Source organism: Heloderma suspectum, chromosome 6, assembly GCF_057233095.1.
Source record: "Heloderma suspectum isolate Gila_16-S chromosome 6, 16-S_ref, whole genome shotgun sequence".
In the NCBI taxonomy this organism is placed as follows: Eukaryota; Metazoa; Chordata; class Lepidosauria; order Squamata; family Helodermatidae; genus Heloderma; species Heloderma suspectum.
The window spans coordinates 66,610,030-66,636,159 of NC_139463.1; the positions used below are offsets into that span (position 1 = coordinate 66,610,030).

General features: G+C 47.0%; 2 protein-coding genes across 6 annotated transcripts in view; both read right to left on the bottom strand.

Annotated features, from left to right (window-relative positions):
• LOC146341064 (acid-sensing ion channel 2) overlaps positions 1 to 10,847 on the bottom strand; it is a 598,108-nt gene extending 587,261 nt beyond the window's left edge. Inside the window, exon 1 of the mRNA XM_084804669.1 lies at positions 666 to 10,847. Within this exon, the coding sequence (XP_084660795.1) occupies positions 666 to 1,247 (582 nt within the window). The 5' untranslated portion in view covers positions 1,248 to 10,847. The remainder of the gene's footprint in view (positions 1 to 665) is intronic.
• A 10,872-nt stretch (positions 10,848 to 21,719) lies between these two features.
• Positions 21,720 to 26,130, bottom strand: part of ATP6V0A1 (ATPase H+ transporting V0 subunit a1) — a 57,097-nt gene continuing 52,686 nt past the window's right edge. For 4 of the 5 annotated variants that reach the window (XM_084804674.1, XM_084804672.1, XM_084804675.1 and 1 more), the window contains exon 21: positions 21,720 to 23,551. In XM_084804674.1, coding sequence (XP_084660800.1) covers positions 23,458 to 23,551 — 94 coding nt within the window. In that variant the 3' untranslated portion in view covers positions 21,720 to 23,457. The remainder of the gene's footprint in view (positions 23,552 to 26,130) is intronic. The other variant, XM_084804676.1, reaches the window with a different exon arrangement.

Consider the following 26,130-nt stretch of genomic DNA (forward strand, 5'->3'; position numbering starts at 1 on the left):
ACACAGCAGCCGCAGAAAATGAGTGACAACAGGCCTTGAAAACAGTACAGGCTTCCTTATCGGATTTCACTCCCTGCTGCCCATCAGCCAAAGATCTCTGGGCTCCCATGAAGAAGGTCTCAGGTTCAATCCCCAGTTCAAGCAGCTCGTGCAGGAGGGCTGGAAAAGAACCTCTGCACGAAACCTTGGATAACTGCTCCTCCTGGTTGAGATGGACTAATGAGCTGACTCAGTGCAAGGGAGCTGTGTATGTCAAGATGAACCATATCAGCCAGAAGAAAGCCCTGTATTGTTTCAACACGGTTTTGTTGCCAGGCACCGTCCGTTCGCCACAGATCCCTGCCTCCTTCACACCGCAGCCCTTCTTGCCCTCTCCCTCACCGCTGGGAACCACAACAGCCAACCACCAGAGTAAGCGGAAGACTTCGCTGGAGCAGGCCTCACCCCCTCCTCTTGGGCCGGCGTCCGCCACACCAGGTCTCGCTCCAAAACCTTTCTGCCACAAGGAGGACAGGCAAGCATGCTTCAGTTCAAGACAGCTGCTTCGCTGACAGAAGGCAGCCCGAGTCCCCCACAGAGAAACCCCCCTGCCACGTCCCGGGCACCCCCTTTGCCGCCGCCGCCGAGACAAGAAGCAAGGAGGTCAAACTCCCGTTGGTACTCACAGCTGTGAAGTTCTTGTGGCCACACTCCTGTCCCCGGAACTTGCAGTACAGCAGCATCTCTCGCATGTCATGGCCCGCCCGACCCAGGAACTCGCTCATGCTGAAGACTTTGGCTCGGTGGTGCTGGAAATTGGTCTTCTCTCGCAGCACAGCCAGGACCGCCGGGTCAGCGAGGTGAGGGTGAAGGACCTGCAAGTTCACATCCAGCAAGGCCAAAAGGTCCCCGGCGTGGTACAGGTCGTTGGTGGTCAGGCGGGAGAAGCGGAACCGGTTCAGATTGCAGATGGTGACAGCCGGGAAGACCAAGCTGTGGGCGACGACCTCATCCACCTTGAGGAAGTGCTGGTAGGAGAAATAGTAGACCACCCGCTCAGAGCTCTCCACCAGGAGAAGGCCCAGGGACGCCACGAAGGCAAGAGCCCACAGGGCCCGCCGGACTGTCAGAGGACCATAGACAAAGATGTGGCGGATCCCGTGGAGGGTCGAGGTGTTGGCAAAGATCTGGAGGCTGGAGGGCTGCAGGCTCCCCAGGCTCCCCTCGCTGGTGCTCTCCTTCAAATCCATGGAGAAAGGATTGGTCATAAAGGCACCACTTCCCTCCTCTGCCTGCAGCCAGCTTCTCGTGCACTCCAGCCCTCACTCATGGGGTGAAGGAGGCAGCAGGCAGGCAGGGCAGCTGTGTGTGTGTGTGTTTGGGTGGCAGGGGATGAGGTGCCTCCCGCGTGCTCCCCGACAGCCTGGCAGGGGGGTTAAAATGTTTATTTAAAAGCCATTGCAACTCTACCGCTTGATTTCCTTGCTGCGATAAGGAGGGCTGGTTTTATTTAGGGAGACACCAAGGTGATGTGGAAGAGATGTGGGTGGGAAGGCAAGGATCAGCCAATGGAAACAGAGCCCTCCCCCTTCCTTCACTCTCACTCTCACACACGCACACCAAGGCTAGTGAAGAGATTAACTGTGTGTGTGTGTGTGTGTGTGTGTGTGTGTGTAGAGGGGGGAGGCAGTCTGAGCCGCTTGCAGCCCATCAGCTAACATTTTATGTTCAAGGATGCTGCTGTATGTCTCCCCGAGCCAACACACTGCAGAACAGAGTCTGCAGGACAGCCCCCCGCACACACACACTTCATACCGTTCACGATTTTCCAGGCTGCTGAATTCCAGCATCCTCCACTGTTCTTCCCTCTCAGGCAGCGTCTCCAGTCCAAACCCACTGGGAAGTCTCTCTCTGGGAGTTCTTCTGAAAGAAGCCCAGAGGAAGGAGGAGGAAGAGGACAAAACTCACGGGACAAAGGGCTGAACAGGACCAGGCCTTCGCACCACAGCAGAGCATCTAGGAAAGACCCGACATTCTTGTACCCTGAGCGGTTGTTGTTGTTGCAAGGAAAGAAAACAGCCACTGCTGAGGTCCAAGAAGGATTCGCTGAGGAACGCGCTTGTCAGCAGCAAATAAGTTTTCCTGTTTTGCCCTTCCAGGTTTGCCATCTGTCTTGACAGGGTGCCGTCTGCTCCCCACGAACCCGCCACAAATCCCTACCTTTCCTCATCTAAAACCCAGGGCTGGTGGATCTGAGAAGCAGCAGAAGGGAAAGGCTGAGCGTCAGGGTATGTCACAACACCAACCAAATTCATTCTGATTTCTTCTAAGATTTACATGTTACAGTGACACAAATGTCTGGAATTTGGTGACGTCATTCACATGTGAATTTTGACGATCCCAGACAATTTTTTTGTCCGGGTCTGAAAACTGAAGAGACAGATCAGCGAATCTTAATGACCTCCTAAATGCTATGATAAGCATTTGTGTGTGTGTGCGTGTGCGTGTGCATGCGAAGTGAGAATATATCTGTTAACAAAGTTCAATATATCTGTTCACAAAATTCAAAAGTCATGTGAATATTCATGAACATTGAACATTCACTGTAATATGTATGTGCGTATACACACACAGAATTATCCAGCCATTGAACTCAATAGGACTTACATCTGAGTAGACATATAGTTCCTGATAGAGGTGGCCTCTGGACTGCCTCTGGGTGCCCCCCCCACGCACACACTCCAAGCGGATCCTAGGCTGGAAGTCTCGTGTTACTGCCTCAGGCGCTGGGTATTAAAAGATACTCTTCCAAATCCCTTGAGAGATGCAGCATGGATGCAGGTTTTGTGGCTCCCATCAATCATCTCCGTTTCGATTTCACTGTCACTGGGATACGTGTACGCTGCCGCAAATCTCATGCAACAGCATGCTCGTTTGCCCCAGGGTGACTTTTCTTAAGTGTTTAGTTTATATGGATAAAATGGGCCTGTGGTCCCTGCATCTTGGGGGAACTGGCTGGTTACAGAATGAACACAGTGAGATGAATCTAAGAAGAGTGCAGTTGCATCAGACCAGCATCCTATATGACACAGAGGCTCACCAGGTACCATGAAGAAATTTGAGTGCCTCACTGTGGCCAGCCATGAATGGAGATGAAATAGGGGAAAGATTGTAGCTCAATGGAGGAGCACCTGTTTTGCATGCAAAAGAGCCAGCGTGGTGAAGCGGTGAGAGTGTTGGACTGGGAGCCGGGAGATCCGGGTTCTAGTCCCCACTGGGCCATGGAAGCTCACTGAGTGACTTTGGGCCAGTCACAGACTCTCAGCCCAACCTACCTCGCAGGGTTGTTGTGAGGATAAAATGGAGAGGAGGAGGATCATGTAAGCCGCCTTGGGTTCCTTGCAAGAGGAAAAAAGGCGGGATATAAATGCAATAAATAAAGTACAGCATTGCACTGTAAGGCTGCTACCGTATGCATATATTGAACACAGAGGCTTACTTCTGAGTAAATATGCATAGGATTGTACTGTAAGTCCCATTCGTTTCAATGGGAGGGTTAAGCACCTGCTTAAATCTTGCTCACTGAAATAAATGGGACAAAGTGCTTAACTTCAGCTAGATCATACTCAGAATACATTGCAAACAAGTAATATTCATATATACATACACATGTACTGATAGCTTGTTCAGCGTGTACTTTAGTGCCATAGTTTGTCCCTGTTAATGCTCTGTTTGTAAGATTTTAAACATTTATTTATCTATCAAATGTGTATGCCGCTCTTCGGCCAAAGAGCTTAAGGCAGCAGTACACATGAGCTTCCTCTACCACCACCTTTTATCTTCTCAGCAACCCTGTGAGGTAGGTTTTATGCTGAGAGATGGTGACTGGCCCAAGGTTAATCAGTAAGCTTTGTGCTGAGTGAAGATTTGAACCTGGGACTCCCTGGTCAAAGTCCAACACTCTATTCACTATAACACATTTGCTCTCTAAGAAAATTAGAGAATAAACACCAACTTTATATATGCGTGCACGCACGCGCGCGCGTGTGTGTGTGTGTGTGAGTTGTGTGTGAATACAGTAATTCGGGCTTCCAGTTTGTTCCGCCTAGGGTGGCCTGATGCAAAGGAGGAAAGAGATTCTGCAATACTTGTGTAGAAGGACTTTCAGCAGATGTCACTCTATACAACTATTAAAGGCACAGGAGCGGTTCTCTTTTGGACTGGGCCACCCTAGTTCTACCCTCCACCATCTTCATGGGGAAATGGGTCTGACCATTTTTTATTCCTGTTATTTATCTGCACATATACCTTTATGTTCACAAATCTTTTCTGAGACCTATTTTCAACTTTTTCACTACCTCGTTGTTAGATGCACCCACGCACACACCCCGATTTTGCAATTCCTTACAGACAAGCTTTTCAGGGTTTTACTTTTCTCAGGTTCTACATCATACGTGCATGCCACGCATGCTCTCAGCATTGTATAAAGGGAGCAAGTGGCCGGCCATGCACAGTCTTTGCATGGCATACAGTGAAGGGTCCTATGCATGTTGACTTGAACATAAATTGCACTGAGATAATGGGGCTTAGTCCAAAGAAAGTGTGCATCAAATAGCAGCTTTTTTAAAAACAGCAACAAAACTAACCAAACACACAGCAAAAAGGGGGGGAAATAGCTTGGTTATCTCAGGAGAAGGGGTATGTTGTTCAAAGCTCACAAACCATTCCATACAGGAACAAGGAGGCACGCAGTCAGAAATAATGTTAAGGAGTGTGTGTGTTTGTGTCTGTGTTAGGGATTGTAATGGAAGGGTTCAAGTGGAGGGAGAAGCATCAGAAGAAGAAGCCAAAGGTGACAACAAGGATTCCTGTTGGGCGAGGGGAGTTAGGGTACATACAGTACCCTAGAGTAGGGTACATATAACCATGACCAAGTCTAGGTTTGGGCAGATGAATGTTCCCTGTTCTCGCTCTCTTTCTGTCCTGATCTGAGAGCTCTGTGGACGAGCTGGAAAACAGAGGAGCATGAAATGCAGGAGGGAGGCAAGATGTTCCAATGTCCATCTTGGGAATTACCAAGCTGAAATCTGGGGCTGCTGTGAGGTCATCTTAGAGCCAAAGGAGACCCTTTATGATCTCACTACTCCCCATTCAAAACAAGAGGTGAATCTTGCACAGATGGACAAGGGAAAAACCAGGGTTCAACCAGAGCCAAGACTCAGCAGGAATGGGGTGTAGAGTTTAGAAATAAATATACAGATAACTTGCTTTCAGAACCAGGACCCAGCTTCAGAACACATGAGTTAAAGATGATTTGAACATGTGCAGAGTGTCTTTTACTTTCTTGGGCTCCAAGATCACCGCAGATGGTGACTGTAGCCATGAAATTAAAAGACGCTTGCTCCTTGGGAGGAAAGCTATGGCAAACCTAGACAGCATAGTAAGAAGCAGAGACATCACCTTGCCGACAAAGGTCCGTATAATCAAAGCTATGGTTTTCCCACTAGCAACGTATGGCTGTGAGAGCTGGACTATAAGGAAGGCTGAGCGCCGAAGAATTGATGCTTTCGAACTGTGGTGCTGGAGAAGACTCTTACGAGTCCCCTGGACTGCAAGGAGGTCAAATCAGTCCATCCTAAAGGAAATCGACCCTGAGTGGTCATTGGAAGGACAGATACTGAAGCTGAAGCTCAAATATTTTGGCCACTTAATGCGAAGAGAAAACTCTCTGGAAAAGACCCTGATGCTGGGAAAGACTGAAGGCAAAAGGAGAAGGGGACGGCAGAGGATGAGATGGCTAGATAGCATCACCGATGCAATGAATGTGAACTTGAGCACGCTCCGGGAGAGAGCGCAGGACAGGAAGGCCTGGCGTGCTATGGTCCATGGGGTCACGAAGAGTCGGACACGACTGAACGACTGAACAACAACAACAAGAGTGTCTTTATCTCACCACTGAGGGCCTCTTCTTGCAACCACTGCAGCCTGTGGCAGTATCAGGGAAAACCCAAGCTATGATAGAATCCGGGTAGCACAGGAACCTGGCAGCCAGTAACAGAGTCTGTGTCAGAGGTGGGCAACTTGTGGTCCTCCAGGTGTTTTGGCCTACCGTTCCCATCATCCCTCACCATTGGCTATGCTGGTGAGGGCTGATGGGAATCGTAGGTCAAAACATCTGGAGGGCCACAACTTGTCTCCCACCCCACCCCCTGGTCTACGTTGTATTTGGACTTATCACAGCATGGAAGTCCGTAGAAAAGTTAAAATACGGTGAATTTCTGAAAACTTGCTTTTTAAAAATCTAAAACTAAAGGTTAAACCACATTGGCATTGCACATGCTGGATTTCCAAAACCTCTGAATCCAATTTTTTTTAATGAAATGAAAACAAAATAACCAAAATTATATAAATTTATGAAATAAAAAACACTTTGTGATGAGAATTTACTACAATTTACAATTGAATGAATCCTTGTTCATTCAAGCTCTAGTTCAGACTACCTGACAGCCTCCGGCCTACTTAAATTCAGGCAGTTTAACGGGGAGTGGGAGAGAAACTGCAAAAAGCAATCCAAGGGGAATTGCGGGATGCCATGAGATGAAAACTGATCAGTCCAGGAGGAGGCCAAAGAGAGGCTCCACCACACCGCACCTCCCGGCAACTGGAGTTTTCCCTCTCTCTCTCTCTCTCTCTCTCTCTCTCTCGTGCGCGCACACACACACACACACACACACACACACACGATGTACAGAGTGTTGCTGAAGAAAACAGAATTGGTAAAGAGAACAGAGCTGCTTTCCATTTAAAAGATGCATTGAAAAGAGATTTTTCAGCAGGTGCAGATTTTTACCTTACCCCACCCCCAAATGACAAGCTGCACTTGCTAAAATTCTTCTGTACAACTCATGATGGGCAAGGAGCCCTTTCTCTTTGGCATCTGGCAATCCTAGGAGAAAAACATGAGAACAAAAATATGGACATATATGGTTAAAATTAAAAGTGTCTCCAGGAACTGGTTTGCTGATTTCTGGTTTATTTATTATAGCATAATCCTGAGTGCCGAGATGTGGCTCCTGAGCAGTGAAAACAGGGCATTCTGCACTTGCTCAGAGGTACTATTTATTATGGTTCTGCCACATGTTCCAAAATTGAGTCCCAGTTCCTGGTTAAGTCACTGGCAGTCTTGGCTCAGATTAACTTCTGCTGTCACTAATGGCTTTACTGGTAAGGAGAGGTTGTTCTGTGTATGCTCAGCAATGCTGATTTTGTCATTATTACTCTGCCACCTTTTGCAAACCTGAGATGTCACATCGCAGAACAAGTCCTGGAGCTAAAGGCCTTTTCCACCAAAATAAAAATGTGACTAACCTGTAGTTGATGGGACTCACTCAGCTCAATATACTGTTTCTACCCGGGTTCTGTTTCTACTTCTTCCCAAAGCTCAGACTCAGGGGAACAAAAATCTATACTACGTTGAGGAGAAAGGGGAATTGGAGGAGTCCTGCCCCCTCACCTTCATAGGCCAATGCAAGGGGAGAAAATGGTCTTCACTTCTTCCTAGGCCCATCAATCACACCACTATTTTTGCTCTAACTGGCCACAACCATTGCCACAGACATGGCTAAGAAGAATGCCTGTAAGGTGAGGGAAATAAAAAAAAAATATAGGGACCCTTAATGGAATCCATAAGCCTCACTCACACACCCTCAAATATTTAGCCAAATTATTATCCCTCCTCCAGTCCTTTAAAACTAGAAGTGGGGTGTGTGTGCAAAATATAAGGGGGCTGGGACCCCACTAAGCCCCCTGTAATTCAAGCATTGCCTAAAGCAGGAGATGCTTTAGTCTTTCGTTCAGATCATTTAGTCTTTTAGGGTGCAATCCTTTGCATGTTTAGACAGAAAAAAAGTCCTACAACTCCCAGCATTCCCCAACATGCATAGGATTGCACCCCACGTCTTCCATTCAGATCTCCATACAGGCTTGGCTTTGGACAAGCTGCTATCTCTCACCCTTCGCATCTCTAATATGGAGGAAATAACCACACTGCCCTTACCCTACCAAGTTGTTGTAAGAGATCGTGGGGAAATATGCAAAGCTGCTTGACTCCTTAAACAAAGACTGCTATACAAAAATACTTTTTTAAAAAAGCAGAGGGAGATTAGTATGAATACTTTTAGTATGAAGAATCACTCTTGCTTTTGACTAGACATTTAGTTATCTAAAGTGATGATGACAATAAGTTTTTAAAAATAAACACAAAAGCTCAGAATCTGGGACTGATCATGTACTGACTAGACACTAGGATGGCCAGATGGAAAAGAGAGCAGGGCTCATGCACCTTTAATAGTTGTGTAGGAGGGGGAATTTCAGCAGATGCTGCATGACAAAGTCCCCTTCTGAATTGCCCTCTTTTACACAGCTATTAAAGGTTACAGAAGCCCTCTTTTGCACCTGGCCACCCTATGTGGACAACCAGTCAGATATCTAGGCTGAGGAATTCCTGGATTTTCAGACCCTAACTGGAAATAGCTCTGTATGTTTTTCTCCATCCCACTCTACCCTCCCTACCCTGAGCAAGGACAATCCATTTTCAACCAACAAACTGGGGCAACTGCCTGGGAGTAGATCTCCTCAAGAGTAAGCATTCAACCCCCATAGTTTCTCATGTTTCTTTTCCTGCAATGATTCCTGTGCTGCTCTTACCACAAATGCACAGGGCAAATAAACACAACCAAAAAAGTCAGTATGTGCTGAGGGAGAATACAGGATGCCCAGAGCAGTCTATCCTCAGGTGGGCCAAAAATTATTATAGAGCAAGACTTCCTGAGGTAACTTTGCTGACAAGCAGATAGGAACAGCTGAATGGAAAGAGATATGGGCCTATCTGACCTTTGAGATGTACTTCTGAGGCTTCCCCCTGCTACCTGAAGCACAACAGGTAGGCCAAAGGGAAAGGTTCTTTTCTGCTGTGGCATCAAGATGTTGAGATGTCCTGCAAAGAGAAATCCACCTGGGCCCATTGCTTCCCGAAGGCAGTGAACATCTCTTTCAACAGGCTACTATTGAAGATGGCATTAACCGTGGCTTTGAAGTGTTTGTGTTGTTTTACCCTACTTTTTAACTTTGACTATGTTGGATAAATGGTTTTAATTTTTGACTGTTTGTGTAATCCCGCTGTTTGCAACTTTCAGTGTTGTTTTGGAAAGCTGGACATAAATTCTGTTAACACATTCTGGTGCAGATATTAGACTTCAGAAGCCGGTGGGAGGGAACATAACTTGCTCTTCTGCGGAAGCCTGGAGCTGGTGGCAACCCTACACACGATTAATATTCTTCCCCACAGGCCTGGTTAATGCAGAACAAAAAATGAGGCTTGGCAAAGAGTAGGGTGCCAATAGGAAAACCTGTGGGGAAAGAGTGTTAAGACAGAACATGGCCACGAGATGGCAGCAAAAGCAGGCCATTAGTACTGATTGGGCCTGGGATTATTAGCCAGAATTCCAAATCTGGGCTGCGATTGTTTGCACTGTTCTGATGAGCTGAACAAGGGCCCAGCTGGCTAAATGCTATAATAGGATGAGAGTGGAAGGATCTTGAGTTGTTACTGGTTCCTTTGGGGGCTCTAATGGGCTAAACTATTAGAATTCAATTTGGCGGGATTATTTTGTCCTCCAGGGAGAGTGGTTTTTAAATCAGTTGCTCATCTTAGCCAATGCAGGGTTTTTTAAAACCTTCATATTTCAGACAGAGAAAGAGCAAACAAGCATTTCTTGTCATGCACGAAAGCCATACATGCGCATGCAACTCTCCTGCTCTGCATTTGTTCAGGCAATAACAGGGCTCCGTTCTCAAGCGGAGAAAACAATGGCGTGAAGTTGGTGGCCTTTCTCCAGCATCTGATACTCAAGGGGGATACTGCCTCTGGACATGGAAGTTCTATTTAGCCAAAAGAGCACACAAGAGGGGAGTTTCAGGAGGCTTGCAGGAACTCCAAAGTTTGCATAAGTATAAAAAAATAATAATAAAGGGAAAAAACAGGGGAATCAGTGAGGTGCAAGCATACTTTGTGGGCATTGAATGCTGAGAGGGTTGGGACTTGGGTGTGCAATGGAATGGAGAGTCCTGGAGAAGAGCATGGCCAACCGGGTAGCATTCTGAACAGGATCACTGTGCACTGCAAAATTTTGTTGCAGGTCCCTCTTATAATGGTAATACTGGGAATTTAGATGGTGCTTTAGAGCATTCAAAGTGCTTCATATAGATTTTATAACCCCTGCAAAAACCCTGCAAAGCAGGTCTCTTTTAGTATTCCCATATTTAAGATGATTGACTGAAGTGCGGGAGGCTCAGAAAAGACAATAATTGCTCACTAGATGATGACGTTTTGGGGCCAGTCACTATCACAGGGCTGCTGTGATTATGAAAGGGGGCGGGGGGAAATGTACACAACCTTGTGGTCTGTAGAGAAAAGGCAATATGTAAAATGTACTTAATTCCCCAAGGCCAACTATCAAGTTAATGGCAGAGGTGTAACTTGAACCTGGGACTTCCTGATTTATAGCTTAAGCTTTGAGTTGGTATACAAATTCACCACTGGCATGATAACCAGTTTCAGCATGAGTAACATCAGCCAACCAGTGAAGGGATGGCACCATTCACGCTTCAGGGAACATGGTCCTACTGTACAGAATTTTGAGTTTTGCTTCCAAACACACAGACCAGACCCAACAGGTTTATTGGATCATATATCCATAGGGTTAGGGAGGTGGAGGAACAGTAGACTTTACTGGGGATCAGCATTCCAAGTTGAAGGTGGGCTGGCCAGAGCTCCAAGTTCAGCACCATCAGGGGTGGGGAAATGGGACTAAGTTGTAGATCATGTCTGAGGGTACGTATGCAACTGTATTTCTGTCTGTAAGGGTGTTCAGATCTTGTAAGGCTTGTTAAAGCCAATCAGAAGCAAAACAAGTTCCAGAGACCTTAGCTCCTGCTAGCATTTCCTACGCACAGACAGGAGAAGCCAAAAACGTCTCAAACGAACAAGGGGTGGGGTGGGGGGATGATTACAGTTTGGTACTGGGTCCTACGGAATTCTGTTTGGGCACTGGTTGCACCAGTATTCAGCTTTCATTGTTAAACAGAAGGGCTTTGGGGGATGTATACACTGAATATTATTCAGCCATTTGGACCAAATGAAGGTTGAATAGGGCCTAGTCTGAAGGCACATGAGGCAGCCCCCTTGCTGAAGCTAAGCAGGTCTGGGTCTGGTCAGTGCTTGGAGTTCCACGATGGAAGAAAGGTGGGATATAAATGTAACAAATCAATAATATGGTGGCTTTTTTGTAACCTGTGGAGTGTGTCATGGCACCATACTAGTCCATTTTAAGAGGAAGCTATTTATTCTGTGCACGTACCTGTACATTTTTGCAGGACTAGAGCTCAGCCTACTATGTTACTTCAGATGTGCTGTCTTTCATCTCCAGATTCCCACAGTCCGTAGGATGGTTGGTTCCTTGAGGAAGCGGAGTACTGTGGTTTTCAAGGGCCTGTACATCTCAATATGCGGTGTCTCTGTCTCTGGGTCACTCTCACTCACACACACACACACACACACACACTGTAAAATGGGTGTTGAACCTCTGACCCTCCTGGGATTCCCCAGAGGGCTGCACCACGTTTCTCCTGACCGCCAGTCTTTTGGTGGTTTCCCAACTTTGTATGTCTTTTCCGATTCCAAAATATTTACATGCCTGTCTTACTGGCAGTCCCCTTCATGGATCACTGCCTTGTTGTGGCGAAGGGGCTTGCGTAACTCAGTGAAGCCATAAGCTATGCCGTGCAGGGCCACCAAGACGGACAGGTCATGGCAGAGAGTTCTGACAAAATGTGGTTGACTGGAGAAGGAAATGGCAACCCACTCCAGTATTCTTGCCAAGAAAACTCCATGGAACGTATCACGAGGCTACAAGAGATGACGCCGGAAGATGAGCCCCTCAGGTCGGAAGGTGTCCAATATACTACTGGGGAAGAGCAGAGGGAATTTCCAAGTAGCACCAGAAAGAGTGAAGCGGCTGGGCCAAAGCCAAAAGAACACTCAGCTGTGGGTGTGTCTGGTGGTGAAAAGAAAATCCGATGCTGTAAAGAACAATATTGTTTAGGGACCTGGAATGTAAGATCAAAGCTGGAGGTGGTCAAACATGAGATGGCAAGACTGAACATTGACATCTTGGGAATCAGTGAACTAAAATGGACAAGCATGGGCAAATTTAATTCAGGTGACCATCATATCTACTACTATGGGCAAAAATCCCTTAGAAGAAATGGAGTAGCACTCGTAGTCAACAAAAGGGTGGGAAAAGCAGTACTGGGGTACAATCTCAAAAACGACAGAATCTCAGTACGAATCCAAGTCTATGCCCCAACCACTGAGGCCAAAGAAGCTGAGGTTGATCGGTTCTATGAAGACCTACAACACCTTCTAGAACTAACACCAAAAAAAGATGTCCTTTTCATCATAAGGGATTGGAATGCTAAAGTAGGAAGTCAAGAAATCACCGAGATAACAGGCAAGCATGGCCTTGGTGTACAAAATGAAGCAGGACAAAGGCTAATAGAGTTTTGCCAAGAGAACACGCTGATCATAGCAAACACTCTTTTCCAACAGCACAAGAGGCGACTCTACACATGGACATCACCAGATGGTCAATATCGAAATCAGATTGATTATGTCCTTTGCAGCCAAAGATGGAGAAGCTCCATACAGTCAGTAAAAACAAGACCTGGAGCTGACTGTGGCTCAGATCATGAGCTGCTTCTTGCAAAATTTCGGCTTAAATTGAAGAACGTCGGGAAAACCACTAAACCATTCAGGTACGACCTAAATCATATCCCTCATGAATATACAGTGGAGGTGAGGAATAGATTTAAGGGATTAGACCTGATAGACAGAGTGCCTGAGGAACTATGGACAGAGGTCCGTAACATTGTTCAGGAGGCAGCAACTCAATCTATCCCAAAGAAAAAGAAATGCAAGAAAGCAAAGTGGCTGTCTGATGAGGCTTTACAAGTAGCTGAGGAAAGAAGGGAAGCGAAAAGTAAGGGAGAAAGGGGAAGATCTATCCAACTGAATGCAGAGTTCCAGAGAATAGCAAGGAGAGACAAGAAGGCCTTCTTAAATGAACCATTCAAAGAAATCGAGGAAAACAATAGAATGGGAAAGACTAGAGATATTTTCAAGAAAATTGGAGATCTCAAGGGAACGTTTTGTGCAAAGATGGGCATGATAAAGGACAAAGAAGGCAGGGACCTAACAGAAGCAGATGAGATTAAGAAGAGGTGGAAAGAATACACAGAAGAACTATACAGGAAAGATCTGAATATCCCTGATAGCCATGAGAGTGCGGTCACTGAACTTGAGCTGGACATCCTAGAGAGTGAAATGAAGTGGGCCTTAGGAAGCATTACTAACAACAAAGCTAGCGGAGATGACAGTATTCCAGCTGAGCTATTTAAAATCCTAAAAGATGATGCTGTTCAAGTGCTGCACTCAATATGCCAACAAATTTGGAACACTCAACAGTGGCCACAAGACTGGAAAAGGTCAGTTTACATTCCAATTCCAAAGAAGGGCAATGCCAAAGAGTGTTCAAACTACCATACAATTGTGCTCATTTCACATGCCAGCAAGGTTATGCTCAAAATCTTACAAGCTAGGCTTCAGCAACATGTGAACCGAGAACTACCGGAAGTACAAGCTGGGTTCCGAAGAGGCAGAGGAACTAGAGATCAAATCGCCAACATTCGCTGGATCATGGAGAAAGCAAGAGAATTCAAGAAAAACGTCTATTTCTGCTTCATTGACTACGCTAAAGCCTTTGATTGTGTGGATCACAACAAACTCTGGCAAATTCTGAAAGAGATGGGGGTACCAGACCACCTTACCTGTCTCTTGAGAAACCTGTATGAGGGACAAGAAGCAACAGTAAGAACCGGACATGGAACAACCAATTGGTTCAAAATTGGGAAAGGAGTACGACAAGGCTGTATATTGTCACCCTGCTTATTTATCTTATATGCAGAGTACATCATGAGAAACGCTGGGTTGGATGAATCACAGGTCGGAATTAAGATTGCTGGGAGAATTATCAACAGCCTCAGATACGCAGACGATACCACCCTAATGGCAGAAAGCGAAGAGGATCTAAAGAGCCTCTTGTTGAGTGAAAGTGGAAAGTGCAAAAGCTGGTTTGAAACTCAACATTAAATAACTAAGATCATGGCATCTGGCCCCATCACTTCCTGGCTTATAGAAGGGGAAGAAATGGAAGGAGTGACAGATTTTATTTTCTTGGGCTCCAAGATCACCACAGATGGTGACTGTAGCCATGAAATTAAAAGACACTTGCTCCTTGGGAGGAAAGCTATGGCAAACCGAGACAGCATAGTAAGAAGCACCTTGCCGACAAAGATTCATATAATCAAAGCTATGGTTTCCCCAGTAGCAACGAATGGCTGTGAGAGCTGGACTATAAGGAAGGCTGAACACCGAAGAATCGATGCCTTTGAACTGTGGTGCTGGAGAAGACTCTTACGTGTCCCTTGGACTGCAAGTGTCAGGAGTGCCCTGGTGGCCTGTTTCAGTCTACTCCAATAGCTAACTCAAGACACAGACAAAAGGATTCTTTTCAAGGCTTTAATCCTTTCACAACTTAATGACTCTTTCAGATGCTAATCACCAGCGACTAAGCAAGGAACAGCAGAGTAGCCTATGCTCCAGGTTAGGCAGTTGGTCCCCGTTTGAAGGAGAATCACGGGAAGACCCTGAACTTATGGGCTAGGGAGAGATCCTCCCTCTTTCCCTTGGGTCCTCGGGACACGACCGTTGCTTGCGCTCCAAATGAGCGCAACACCTCCTTTCTGCGCCCTCCAGTTGTTGTCGTTCCTGGCGTCGACGTCGAGCGTCCAGCAAGCCCCCCCCCCCGCGCTGTCTTACTGCCAGGGTCACTATCTATCTCAGGAATGCTGGCAGGAGGAATCTCTGCCAGCTGCTGTGCCTGTGAGAGATGAGCGCACTCCTCTCCCACGGATTGCTGTTCCTCCTCAGAATCAGAACTGCTCTGGGGTTCTATCAGCTCAGTTTCCACCCTGACAGCAAGGAGGTCAGATCAGTCAATCCTAAAGGAAATCAACCCTGACTGCTCATTGGAAGGACAGATACTGAAGCTGAAGCTCAAATATTTTGGCCACCTAATGCGAAGAGAAAACTCCCTGGAAAAGACCCTGATACTGGGAAAGATTGAAGGCAAAAGGAGAAGGGGACGGCAGAGGATGAGATGGCTAGATAGCATCACTGATGCAATGAATATGAACTTGAGCACACTCCGGGAGAAAGCGCAGGACAGGAAGGCCTGGCGTGCTATGGTCCATGGGGTCACAAAGAGTCGGACACGACTGCAGAACAACAACTTACTGGCAGTAAGACCTTTAAGCTAAAATATACTCGTAGTTGGCCCATACACCCTTTTGGCTTTGGCTCCACCCACCACTGGAGTGTACCCTCTCCCCATTTCTTCAAAACATAGTTTTGCCCTCAGGCTGAAAGAGATTCAATACCCAACCCCCCCCCCCCCACATCATTATGCGGGCCGATACGCCCACATCAGGCAGCAGACCAGAAGGGGCAGCAAATTGTGCTGCTCCCTCACCACCACCATGCCCCAGCCAGGAGGGCCTGCGGCCATCACCTCCAAAAGGTGCCCCAGAGAGCCTTGTCAGCTGATCTCCCAGCGCAGCATTTGCTACAGCGAGAGCAGCTGGCAAGGCCGTCCAGAGCTGCTGCTGGCAAGCTGTTGGTCTCCGCGAAAGCCACACAGCTCTCAGGAGACCCAGGGGGCCGCTTTCTCCAGCTGCACGGTGCGGCAGCAAAGATGCAGGGGTGGGGGACAGGGGCATGCAGCAGTGAGAAGGGGGTGAGGCAGCAACATCACAATTTGTCTTGCTTCAGGTGGCAAGAGAGCTTGTGCCGGCCCTGTCATACCCCAGTTTAAAAGATAAATCACCTTTGGAATGCAATCTCATGCCCCCACGTGCCCCCCCCTCACACACACACACACGCACACGCACGCACGCGCGCGCGCACACACACGAGAGAGAGGGGGGGGCTTTCCCCCTGGAGTGAGGCCAAAAGGTCAAACGAAGTTAAGTAGGGTGGTCAGATACAAAAGAGGGCAGGGCTCCAGCACCTTTAATAGCATAGAAGAGGGAATATTAGCAGGGGTAGATCATTATGCAAGCTAGATCTGCTGAATTCCCCTCTTCTATGCAACTATTAAAAGTGCAGTAGCCTATCCTCTTCTGCATCTGGCCATTCTGACTGTAGGAGCTGTGCATCACAGTACAATGCAAGGCACTAAGACCCTCACCTCTTGCATAAATACTTGGCCTTTCTCCTCCTCCTCCTCCGTACCAGCCCTGCATACAGTGTTGCATATACATCCCTACTTCCATGGCCACGTCATGCAACCGACAAACCAGGATGACCTGGCTCATGAATGTTTGTGCCTCAATAGGTTTGTTAGCCATTCCATACCACAAGACTGTCTGCTATTGTTGTAAGAGGCGAACACAGCAACTCCCCTGGAATTCAGGTGAATCTTTGAAACGTGTCCCTTGGAGAAGCTTTTGGATTGTGGTTTTCAGGGTCCAAGATAGTTTTAGGCTATAATCCTATAAACACCTGAGAGTAAGTCCCCTTGAAGTGAATGGGTCTTACTGCTGAGCTAATAGTTTAACAACAGCAAGTAAAATAGAAAGTTAATGTTCTGTTGAAAAACTATACACACACACCTGGGAGGTACCAGGTTGTGGAACGCTGCCTTATCTCTTAGCTCCAGCATTCCTCACCTGTAAAATATGAGACTTAATTGGTTGGTTTTGACCAGGTATTTGTGCAGCTCCACTGGACTCTTTGAGAATTCTTGGAATTGTTGTCGATCACAAGCTGAATATGAGCCAACAATGTGATGTGGTTGCAAAAAAGGCCAATGCTCTTTTGGCCTGCATTAATAGAAGCATAGCTTCCAAATCCTGGGAAGTACTAGTTCCCCTCTACTCAGCACTGGTTAGGCCTCATCTGGAGTACTGTGTCCAGTTCTGGGCACCACACTTTAAGAAGGATGCAGACAAACTGGAGAAGGTTCAGAGGAGGGCAACAAAGATGATCAGGAGACTGGAAACAAAGCCCTATGAAGAGAGCCTGAAAGAACTGGGCATGTTTAGCCTTGAGAAGACTGAGGGGAGACAGGCCAGCGTTCTTCAAGTACTTGAAAGACTGTCACAGAGAGGAAGGCCAGGATCTCTTCCTGATCATCCCAGAGTGCAGGACACGGAATAATGGGCTCAAGTGACAGGAAGCCAGATTCCAGCTGAACATCAGGAGAAATGTCCTGACTGTTAGAGCAATACGGCAATGGAACCAATGACCTAGGGAGGTGGTGGGCTCTCCCACACTGGACGCATCAAGACGAGGTTGGACAGCCATCTGTCGGGGATGCTCTGACTTGGATTCCTGCACTGAGCAGGGGGTTGGACTCGGTCTCGTAGGCCCCTTCCCACCCTACTCTTCTATGACTCTATGATCTACAGTATCTCAGATGTAGATCTGTATTTGTACATGTAGCGTACAGCTCATGGGGTGCACCAGTTGCTTGACTCCACTGCCCACCGCCCACTATTTTGCACCTGGTTCTGATTGGTGGACTTCGGGGTTCTAATACTGACAAGATAGACCCCCCCACAAGCCCCAAGTCTGCCCACCCCTGGCCCAAAGGGAAGAGGGAGACAACTGCTGTTGTTTGGACTTGCCAACAGAGGACAGTGAGACACCGAGATAAAGAGGGTGGGAGGGAGAGACTTCTGTATAGGCAGGGGAGAGTCTCTGTGCCCTCCAAGAAACACAGGAAAGGGGGCATATAACGAACTCGCAGCTCCCTTGGCTGAAGGGTAGGTATGCGGCACCATTGCCTCCCAGAAGAGGAAAGGCAGTCTGACTGCAACAGAAATTTTGGGGGTAGAGTGACAGGTGTGAAAGCCCACCCCAGGGTGGCAGGAAAGGAAAGGAGAGGCAGCCAAGCCTAGCTCAAAACGGTACCAGCCTTTCCTGGCCTCCACCAAGAGTGCCAGGGCACCCAGCCACTGCATCTGCTATCCCTGGCCACCCACACGCACAGAGCCTGCCAACTGCTCCGCACAGGCTTACACTCACTCACCCCATGGGTGAATTTCTATAAAAAAGAAAAAGAAGAAGTGCTAGAACGCAAGCCTTCCTGGACCACGCTTCCTTCCTGAAAAGTGGACTTAACTGTGACTACCCCTTGATTGTTCAGAAGTGCTCTTGCTCGGTGCATTTGATAACAGAAGTTCTGACCTTTCTTTATAATTACCAGGTGGATTCCTCACTGTTGTTCCCACCCTTGGAAGGGACTGGCGAGTTCCAATTAAGGCTCTCAGGTTTTTTATTTGCAAACGGTGAGTCTCCATTACTCCTAAATCCCATCACATACGTGTGTGTGACTTGAGGTCTTTTTGCACAAGGCACAATTCTAACCGTTACTTTATTTAGCAATATCAATATGCATAGCACTTCACAGAACAAAAGAGGGCAGGTCCCTGTCCCGAAGGCTTACAGTATCAGATTTGCAACGATAATCCCACAAGTACAGCAATATAAAAGATTCAGTAGGTAAGGGGGGGGGGGAGATTATACCAGAGCAGCTGTAAAATTATATGAGGATAATTCATCCAACCAGAACAACTCATGAGATTAAGCATGTTGTTGACAGCATTTCTGCAGTGTTTCAAAAGGAGAAGTGACATGATTTGGCAGCAGGTGGAATATGGAGAACAAAGGAGTCAAAGATAAAGCCAAGGTTTTGTCCCTGTTCAACAAGATAGATGGTAACACTGTCAATAAATAAGGCATGTGCACGAAGCAGGGTGGATTGGGAGGGAAGTTGAGAAGCTTGATCTTGGACATACTGAGTTTAAGATTATGGTAAAGCATCCAGGTGGAAATACTAGCCAGGCAGATTAAGGTAAGGGATTTGATAGAGGGAAAAATGTTCTGGGGTAGAAAGAGGTAGAGCTGAGTGGCACCACTAAGTAGCCTGTCATCCCAAAGACTGACACCAGCTGCAGAGTGGGCTTAACATTTTGCCCTCTTAAAGGCCTCTTGCCCACACTTGCCCCCCAACTTTAAACAGAAAAGGCTTGGTGTTAACTCAAAAAACTAACAATGGGAATCTTGTAAAAGCAAACCTAGACAACTTGTGTCCTATCAAGGTGAATTCTGGAGGATGGGGGAGTAGCAACTGTGTTAGTCTTCTGTAGGTAACAGAGCTGCCTCTGGAACCTTAAAGGACAAAACAAGTATGTTGTGGTATAAGCACACAAAGCAAGAGGGAACATGCAAACCAAGGTTTGCTGCAGCTCGTTCTAAGTCATTACATCTAAAGTGATCAGTGTGACTGAGCTACACTATAGTTCGCACTGAAAAATAGAGATCTGTTGTCTACCCATAACTGGCATACCTAGAATGAAGCTATTTGTCCGATGTGCTCGCTTTCAGGGTGCAGGGAATTTTGTTTGCACGGAGGGAACATTTCATCATGCGAGTCTCCAGCTGAAGGGCAGACAGCCCAGACACAGTTACGTCCTCAGCTGCTGTTTCACTAGGCTTAAGCCTGTGCCAAGGCCATCCGCCCACTCCTCCCATGCACACCACATGACTCTTTCCCCCAGGAAATGTACAACAGATCCAGTGGGCATCTGGTAAGCAGCCCAGCATTGCAAAACTCTTCCAGAGAAACAGCATAGCACAAGCTACTCCACCCTCTTGCAGCCCGACAGAGTCTTCAGATGGTTGGGACGGAGCTGACAGCAGAAACAACCCTCCCACGCACACGCGCGCGCGCGCGCACACACACACTCTTCATTTCTCCGTAGACAGAAGCATGGCAAAGTCCTCACGGGACAAGTAATCCTGATACTTACTGGGGGAACTGGGGTCAGAAGAGGGTCCAGGAATCGCAGAAGAGAGATTCAAAGATAGTTTAACTCCAACACCTGTCTCCTGAGCTAGGATCTTCCTGGCAATGACAAGTTCCATTCTATATTGCAGCCCCGTGTTTCACAAAGAGCAAGCCGAAGTTTGAGCAATTGTGTGTCACAATCTCTTTTGAACTGGGGGCTCCTTTCCAAATTTATTCTGCCTTCTGTCTGCATACACTCCCCCTGCCCCTGCAAACACCATCATAATACGTTCTACGACTATGCAAAGTTCCTTGCGTGCAATCGTGTACATGCAGTCGCTGCTATGGGCAGAGAACTGTGGACTGGGGCTGTAGTCTAACCCTGGCATTTAGAAAAGTCATCTCTGCCTCCTCCTAAAACCACACATAGGGAAAGACTGTTTGATCAACAGCAGCAGCACTTCTGAAATCAGGTTGCAGTGATGGAACAAACAGGGAAGTGGGCACAAATCCAAGGGAATCAGAGAGAATCCTTTGCTAGAGGGCAACCTAGCCAAGGCATGGGGACGGGAACTCTAGTCTTCCCATTATGTCACTCCTGCCAGCTGTTCTGCTTCCCACAGGGCCCAGCCCAAAGTTTGGGAAATACTGGTTTAGTGTATGACATGTCAACCCAGTTTGCACATAACAGCAATCGTGGGTTAACTAACCCACAAATTGATGAAATCTAGGGGGAGCTGCTTCCGGTACACTCATCGCTTCCACTCAACAACCTACCGTCACCCGATTTGTAGGTTGTTACTGTGACAATCAACAAACGACCCAGAGTTGATCCAACAAACCATGGATTAACTCTGGTTTAACCCATAAACAAGCCAGGGTGTCCGAATATGGACGGAGAGACTCATCCTGCTAAATTCCAAACCTTGAAGGGAAGACTTCTCCATGAGCTAAAGTGATCCTGTTACCATGGAGTGGTTCATACTATTTGATGCAGTGTGAACAGTGACAACATTTCGGTTTCAGCAGAGTAGTTGTTGTGAGACGAAGAGTAATCCTTCCTCCAGCAAATAAGCATGTGCTGTAAAGAGAAATTGCCCCAAACACAGCTACACTGATAGAAGGCACAGGGTATGCCTGCCACCTGCCCTGTAAAGGAAGGAAGCCAACACTGGAGTCTGTCCTGGCAGATGGCAACACTAAAGAGGCTCAGGCACAGCTAAGAGGCTGCTATGGGCCACAGAAGATGGCAGGGCCAGTTGAGTGGGTGCAGTGAGCAAGGGGTTCCTTGGAAACAAAGAATGTGGTATTCGGGAAGAATTCAGCTTCTAGAGAATCAGAGCTGTTTAAAAATAAAGGAACAGGAAGCTTCCCACTTGTGGCTACAAAGGTATGTTGAAGTCTGACAAGCCAGAGAGGCAGCTGAATAAGACTGCCCATGGTTTCAGTGGTTAGGGGCTGGACTGCAGCACAGGTCTTTGCGTAACTGGTTTTGCTGTTTCAAAGAGAGCCAAAGTAGTAACAATGTAGAAAAAATCCTGCCAATTACAAAAATCAAGAAAACCTGCGTAATTTGTGCAAGTCCCAGAATTCAGCTTTTGGAGTGCCTGAGTGCAAACCTGGTATTTGTAAGCTCACAGAACCATGCCCTTTCCCTCCCTTTGTCCTCCCCCCATCCTAGCCCCAGGAACATTCAAGAACAGAACACAATTACAGTTTTTACATCAACTTGTTTAATTGACACAATCACTGGCTGAATTTCCACAGGGAAATTCACTGCATGCTACATTTGTCCAAACAGCAACAGGTAAACACAACGACAGGCTGCTCTGCATTTCACAGACACACACCCGGCAACACCTGGGACTTCAGCCTCTACTCAAGGGCAAGTCATGGATTAGCACCTTCCCATAAAGTTATCGCACTAGATCTGAGCTCTTCCCTTAAGCACTCAACAGTAGTGCCCCAAGGTCTCCTGTTGAAACACTTCTAGGAAAGTGCACACTTGCGTTACACGAAAAACACACACACACACACACACTACATAAAGATACACAGCTCACAGAGGCATATAAAGCCCAGCCTCTTTCCTATGCCAAGGCCTGCACAAAGAGAAAGCAGGTGTTGCTCTCAGGAGATCCCTATTTCCCTTCCTAAATATACAGCTGATGCTGCCTGCCAGCTTATGTTTTTCCTTTAAACACTCAGTGGTAAATGGGGCCTGGTAAGAACAGGTCAGCAGCAATGGGCTCCCCTGCCCATCCAGGAATGGATATCAGGGTTACGTTGCGCGCTTCCTGGAGGTGAAAGACCCTCAATTTCCTTGAAACAAAACAAGCTGTTCAAAGTTTCAGGCAGGGTTAGTCAAAGTTTCCTTATTAAGTAATCCTGTGGAGCCAAGCACAGGTCAGCTCCGCAACGGGGCAAGCAAGATCCGTCCCTCCCTGGCTTGCTCTCATCAGTTCCAACAGTGCCAAGTTGTTACGCCATTTGGGGTCACCTTTCCCAAAGAATCATTTGCTTTCAGTCCAAGTTTCCTAGAGGCTCACACCCACACACACCTGATGAGGCAGAGAGGGGATTTGGGGACAAAATTTAGTTTATTGGAAGCACAAGATGGAAGATGGAAGCACAAGAGCAAAGGGCACGGGAGCGTCTAATGCTCTGCTCAGAAGTCAACGCAGATGATGAATTTGGTGGATGCCAGCGAGGGGCCTCTCCTGTTGTGCTGGTGCTTTTGTGGATTTTTAAAGAAACAGTTTTATGGTAGTGATTTAACTGAGGAAAGGCTCAGTAGAGGTGCCAGGAGAGAAAGAAAGGCTGCTGTAAGCAACATGTTTGGACAGACAAATGACCAACTTTTGGACAGCCCAGCTCTGAGCTTGTAGAAGAAATCCAGAGTACTAGGTTCAAGGGGTCAGGAGAAACAAGTGTGTATGGCTGGCTGGAGGAATAATTGAGCCCCTCTTAATCAAGTTGCCAGAAAAGGTTTATGCAGTACAGGTGTTTACCCCAAGCAAGTTTAAAGGAACACACAGGGCTAGAATCTTGGATTGCTTTTTGCTACTCCACTGAGTTTCTACAGTACTTGCTTGGTATAAACAGGTTGACTTCAGATCAGGATGTGCTTCGCCATGATAGTCCACACTCTTCCCTCAGGGCTTCTCTGTCTGTACAACCTGAAGGATACTGCCCGACCCCAGGACCTGACAAGATCACACAGCAGTATTTGCAGCATCACCCCTACATTCCTATGCACTCCCTATCTTTCTTCCTTCCTTCCTTCATTGAGGTGCTTGAAAAAAGTAGGTCATTGTCACACTAGTAGCTTGTGTCCACAACAGGAGAGCTACACAACTTCAGACTATCACACAGGCAAACACACACATGCATGCAGCAGGGAATCAAGTTTTACTGCCAGACTTTCAGCAAATAGGCCTCAAGAAGATTATTCATCAAACTTCCCATCACGGATGTTGTCGAATGAGAAAGGGAGGAACTTGAACCCGGTACCCATGTAGAACTTGTTCTGGAATTCCACCCTGGTGATAAAGAAAGAGATACAAAAAAAGCAAACAGTCATCAGCTGCAGTCACAGCAGACATACCACATGTGTGTTTTTTAAGATTCAAAAGTGGCAATAACCTTATCCTTTCTATAATCTTTTATGTTTTCCTGCTGCTAAGGATTGCTTCAGATATCTCATGCCCTGTCCAAGTTGCCTCCCCACTGCCTTTACCAAAGGTTCAAACTGCAGCAGATGCAGGCAGATAATTGCAAGGACTGGAAGGTGCAAGGGTGTCAAGGGATAACAATCCCCCCCCCCCCCGAACGTGTGAAACATCCTTGCAAGGCCACCTTTGGGTTAAAGCTGCCTGCAAGTTTCTTTGTAGTAAGGACAGGAAGGAAGCCTTCTCTCTTCTACAATGGGAGTTAGGACCTTGCTTTTTTTAACGTTACATATGAATTACGTGGAGGAGCACTGGGTGCGTGTAAGCGCATGTCTGTGTGCGCGCACGCGCGCACACACACACACACACACACACACACAGAAGTACCATACTTTGGCTTAATGCCAGATGTTCTTATCAACTGAATGGGCTTTAGTAAGCCACTCTCTCACCCTCACTTTGTCCATCTGTAAATAGGAAAGAATACCGATATGGCTCAGTTTGTTCAGAGACTGAATGAAACGCCATTTGCATGCTACGGGTGCTTCTTAAGGGAAGGAACAAAACTTCTGACATCTTGGGCCAGGCAAGGACTGTGTTGGTCCCTATGCAGACCTCTGCTAATCCAAGTGACTAGGAACCAAGGGCAAAGAACACAGACAAACTGAATGAGCCTGACAGCACTACTTGGTACCCTCTCCCCGACACCTGGTTTAGCCCTGCAACGTGAAACTAGGCACAGAGGAAGCTTCCTGTGGATACACCTAGAAATGTAGCAGTGAATGACCCCTGCAAGGACACACAATGTAGGGATCTGTCTGGACCATCCTCCAGGCAGAGCTTCCCTCCCCCAGTTCTTGCAAGACTGAGGATTTAATCTGTGCCAGGAAGTCTTGCAAAGATCTCACATTCTCCTGGAGAAGACTCTTACGAGTCCCCTGGACTGCAAGGAGGTCAAATCAGTCAATCCTAAAGGAAATCAACCCTGAGTGCTCATTGGAAGGACAGATACTGAAGCTGAAGCTCAAATATTTTGGCCACCTAATGCAAAGAGAAAACTCTCTGGAAAAGACCCTGATGCTGGGAAAGACTGAAGGCAAAAGGAGAAGGGGACGGCAGAGGATGAGATGGCTAGATAGCATCACCGATGCAATGAATATGGACTTGAGCACGCTCCGGGAGAGAGCGCAGGACAGGAAGGCCTGGCGTGCTATGGTCCATGGGGTCACGAAGAGTCGGACACGACTGAACAACTGAACAACACATTCTCCCAGGGGTGCCACCATGGAAGTCCACTGTTTAGATGCCAGAGACCTGGGTCCACCAGACAGATTAGCGTTAAGTTTGTTCCCTCCCTCCCTCCCTCCCACTCACACACACTCTCACTCACTCTGACTTGATTAGGCATAAAATACACTTTACAAATGGAAAGGTAAAAATTTTACATTTCGGCAAAATCCTGCATTCCAGACTCCGTGCTGGAATCCTGTAGCTCAAAGTAGGATCACAGACCATTTCAGAACCTCAACTGCACCCAAAAACTATTATCAGTGCCCATCTCAACTATGGCATGTGAAACATCTTTCTCCTGGAACAGAAAAATCCAAAATCCCTCTTAACTAGCCACTTTTCAACCATCCTTATCTTAAGGGTGCAGCAGAAACACACCGGAGAAGGAGACAGAGGCGTGCTTTCCAGGATCAGTTTGTTTCTCTTGCTATTCTGCAGTTTCCACTAATGAACTCAAAATGTGAAGGGAAATGAAATAAATAAATAAATGATGCTGGTAGGTTGCCCAATCATATACAGGCACCAAACATGGAAAGAAAAACCCCATGATTCATTAAGAAAACAAGCCCCATGCTCTTCTCTTGGCCCTGTGGTGAGAAACATTTTCCATCCCTTTCCCCTGCCAACTTCAGAGAAAAATCAAGCAAGAGTTGATTTGCTGCTCCTCCTCCAGGATGGAATGTTTCAAATGTATGGCTCTTTCTGAGACTCGCATCCATCTTGCAAACCAACATACACAAGATGACAGACTGCAGTTTTGTTAGGAACAGAACAAAATGAAGAGGTGCAAAAAGAAAGCCTTCTACACCTTCGAAGGCATATGGGACACCTTGCCAAAGACACAAAAGGGGAATACCTGATTCATCATCTACTAATTTGAACTGGCCTTCCTTCCTCTTTGTTAAGTCTCCTGTTTTGACTATACATTTATATATCCAAGATTCGCCAGTAACCTTGATAGTGTTAATTGTGTCAGGGCTGCATCACTTCAGACTGCAAGTGGGGGCTCACATGACTGAATGCTCTGCCATACCCCACCCCCCAAATCCTGCACTTGGAAAACTAGCACATCAAAGAGAAAGCTACATTTGAACCCTTCTTCCTGACATGCCAGTTCTCTTTTCTGTGGGAGTTTTTTTGGGCTGAGGTTCAATTACATG